This window comes from Montipora capricornis, chromosome 10 (assembly GCF_036669925.1).
Source record: "Montipora capricornis isolate CH-2021 chromosome 10, ASM3666992v2, whole genome shotgun sequence".
NCBI lineage: Eukaryota > Metazoa > Cnidaria > Anthozoa > Scleractinia > Acroporidae > Montipora > Montipora capricornis.
The window spans coordinates 39,115,085-39,117,584 of NC_090892.1; the positions used below are offsets into that span (position 1 = coordinate 39,115,085).

Here is a 2,500-nt window from a genome sequence, read left to right on the forward strand (position 1 = left end):
ATTTAACGTTACATTAAGGTAGCAAGATCTTGTAAACGCCTGTTTTGTAGGCTAGGTAGATTGCAAAATAATACACGTCAGTTCTGAGTTGTTTTATTCCTGGTGTAGGTAGCTTAAGTTTACAAAAAGCTTGAGATTGTTTACGGACCAGGATTTTTTGAGATGGAGATCTTCAAGTGTTAAAAGAACTGACAAAGATATTTTAGGTCATTCTGGATCTCTTGAGGTTCTTGAGGTTCTTGAGAAGGGGTTGAAATGGTGTGAGTCTACCTGGGCCCAGTTGTTCGAAAGCCGATTAACTTAATCCAGGATTAGCGTAAACTTTTGCTTTGAACATGTTTCAACTTTTTGCTGAAAGTTTTTTGGTTATTTTTGCTTTTCAAATTATTTTCTTTTCTTTAAAGTATTGCCGAATATAAGCGTTGAACAACATTTTGAAGTAGAGAAATAAACTCTTGATTAATTTTTAATCTGTGATAAGTGTTAATCATCTTTTGAACAACCGGGCCCTGATAATTTCAGTAATTTTTGGGAGAGACAAGTAAAAAATACAGATACCTGTCACTGGTGACAGACAATGAAACCCTATTTAATAAAATACTACAAAGAATTTGTAACATTATTTTAATCCATTTTTTACACTTGTCACACGATATCTTGGGATCGATCATTATTTTTTCATAAAAATTTCTTTCAATATCATGATGTTATAATTTTTTTACATTGTGTGTGGCATACATGGCAAGTGCCATGTGAATCTCTTTTCCTCTTACATATATGATAAAGCACTGCCATTCACGATATGGATCACTTTCTGAAGCATCATCTAAGAAAAAGAAGCGAAGTTAAACAAGGACACTTAAGAGTGCAAAACCTACTTTCAGTTTTGTTATCATTGTGAAAAGGAAAAAAATCAGTTTTGAAATTTTTCAAGTTGGATATTGATGTTAGTAGAGACAGGTGAAAATAATTATGTTGTCCCTGTCACTTACATGTAGTCACAGGTAAACAGCCTGGGAATATTTCAAACCCTGTTTTAGAGATCTGTTATCATTTCTAGTTGGTCAGAAAAGTAGAGTCAGTGAAAAAATGACTGATAAAGCATTTGTGCTTACTTATTTGCATACCCATATATATTTTTTATTTTAAATATTTTCAGCTGTTTGAAGCACTCAAGGAATCATTTGCTCAGGCAGAGGCACTGGATTACCTCAATTTTCACCCGGAAGGAGGAGAAAAAACTGTCACTCTGTTAGGTTTAAAAGCTGAGAACCTTATGGGCCAACATCACAAGAAATCTGTTTATCAAGTATGTACCAGTATCACTTTGATGTCACTTGTGTTGAATCACAAAGGTGGTGTTACTGCATTATCAATTTGATAACTTGTTTTGCTCCCTTAATTGACACTTGGCGTAGCTAAGACATGCATCTTGTTTTACTAGATTATGTGATTGTACAATAATAATTATTAATTACCACAATGTGAAATAAAGGAGAACCAACTGAATGACTTTCAAAATTTTTGAAGCAAATAATGATAAAAGTGAACCCTAACATGTTCCTCCCTAAAGACACTGCATGCCAATATGATTTCAACTGCGCCGAATTAAAATTGGTGCAGTTAAAACATGTGGGAAAAGCAATTTCTTGCTTGATGTTTTGGACTGTCACCATTATAATACCATCTTCAAGAATGTGCAACATTGAATTTAGTTAGATAGTAAAATCAACACAAATTTTGGACAAAAGATCCAAAGCATGAATATGAATAGGTAACCAGCTCAAGGTAGGGTACAGATAAAATGAGTGCGATGTAATTATCCATCCGTTCCTCCGCGGGTGCAGTTGTGTTGCATAAGATTTTCAATTTTATTCTGGGTTTGAACAAGTTAATTTTGATTTTTCCTTTGTTTCAGATTACATGTATGATAATGAATATTAATTTTCTCAAATAAAAATCAAAATTGAACAGCTTCAATTTTAAACCATGAAAAAATTTAAACAACAACATTATTATGGGTGTGATATCAACAATCATCAACAACTCAAGTGATCTTTACATGTCAAGACTTGTTTGCGACTAAATAAAAGGACGTTGCCAGAGACAAGAAGCACGTACTTTGTGTCTAAGTTATTGTTTTTTTCCCTTTTGACATGTTGATCAATGGGCTATTTATGTCTTTCTTTATTCCAGTCACGATTCTTTTGTCATTTAACAAGTTCTTCAATATTCTTTTCACATATTAATTTTAGACAATATTCTTATTTAAAAGTATATAAGCAGCATTCCTTGGGTTTTTCCTATTCAGCACATTTTTGTTGCTTAATATTCAATTTTGAAAAAAATATTTTAACTCATTGATTAAATTCTCTTATCCTGATTATGTGTTGATGAATGACAGACTCTTGCTAAAAAATATTAATTTCTGACCTAACCTAAATCAAACATCCTTAAACCACTTAACTTTAGGAAATGAAACTCTTCCATGCTTGCATTC

The 2,500-nt window shown here is 32.4% G+C and overlaps 2 protein-coding genes across 2 annotated transcripts in view; both read left to right on the forward strand.

Annotated features, from left to right (window-relative positions):
• The window catches only part of LOC138021839 (uncharacterized), a 380,926-nt gene that overhangs the window by 359,820 nt on the left and 18,606 nt on the right, over positions 1-2,500 (forward strand). The gene's annotated exons all lie outside the window — the stretch shown is intronic.
• LOC138018827 (HAUS augmin-like complex subunit 4) overlaps positions 1-2,500 on the forward strand; it is a 20,253-nt gene that overhangs the window by 8,515 nt on the left and 9,238 nt on the right. The window contains exon 4 of the mRNA XM_068865506.1: positions 1,160-1,309. Within this exon, the coding sequence (XP_068721607.1) occupies positions 1,160-1,309 (150 nt within the window). The remainder of the gene's footprint in view (positions 1-1,159; positions 1,310-2,500) is intronic.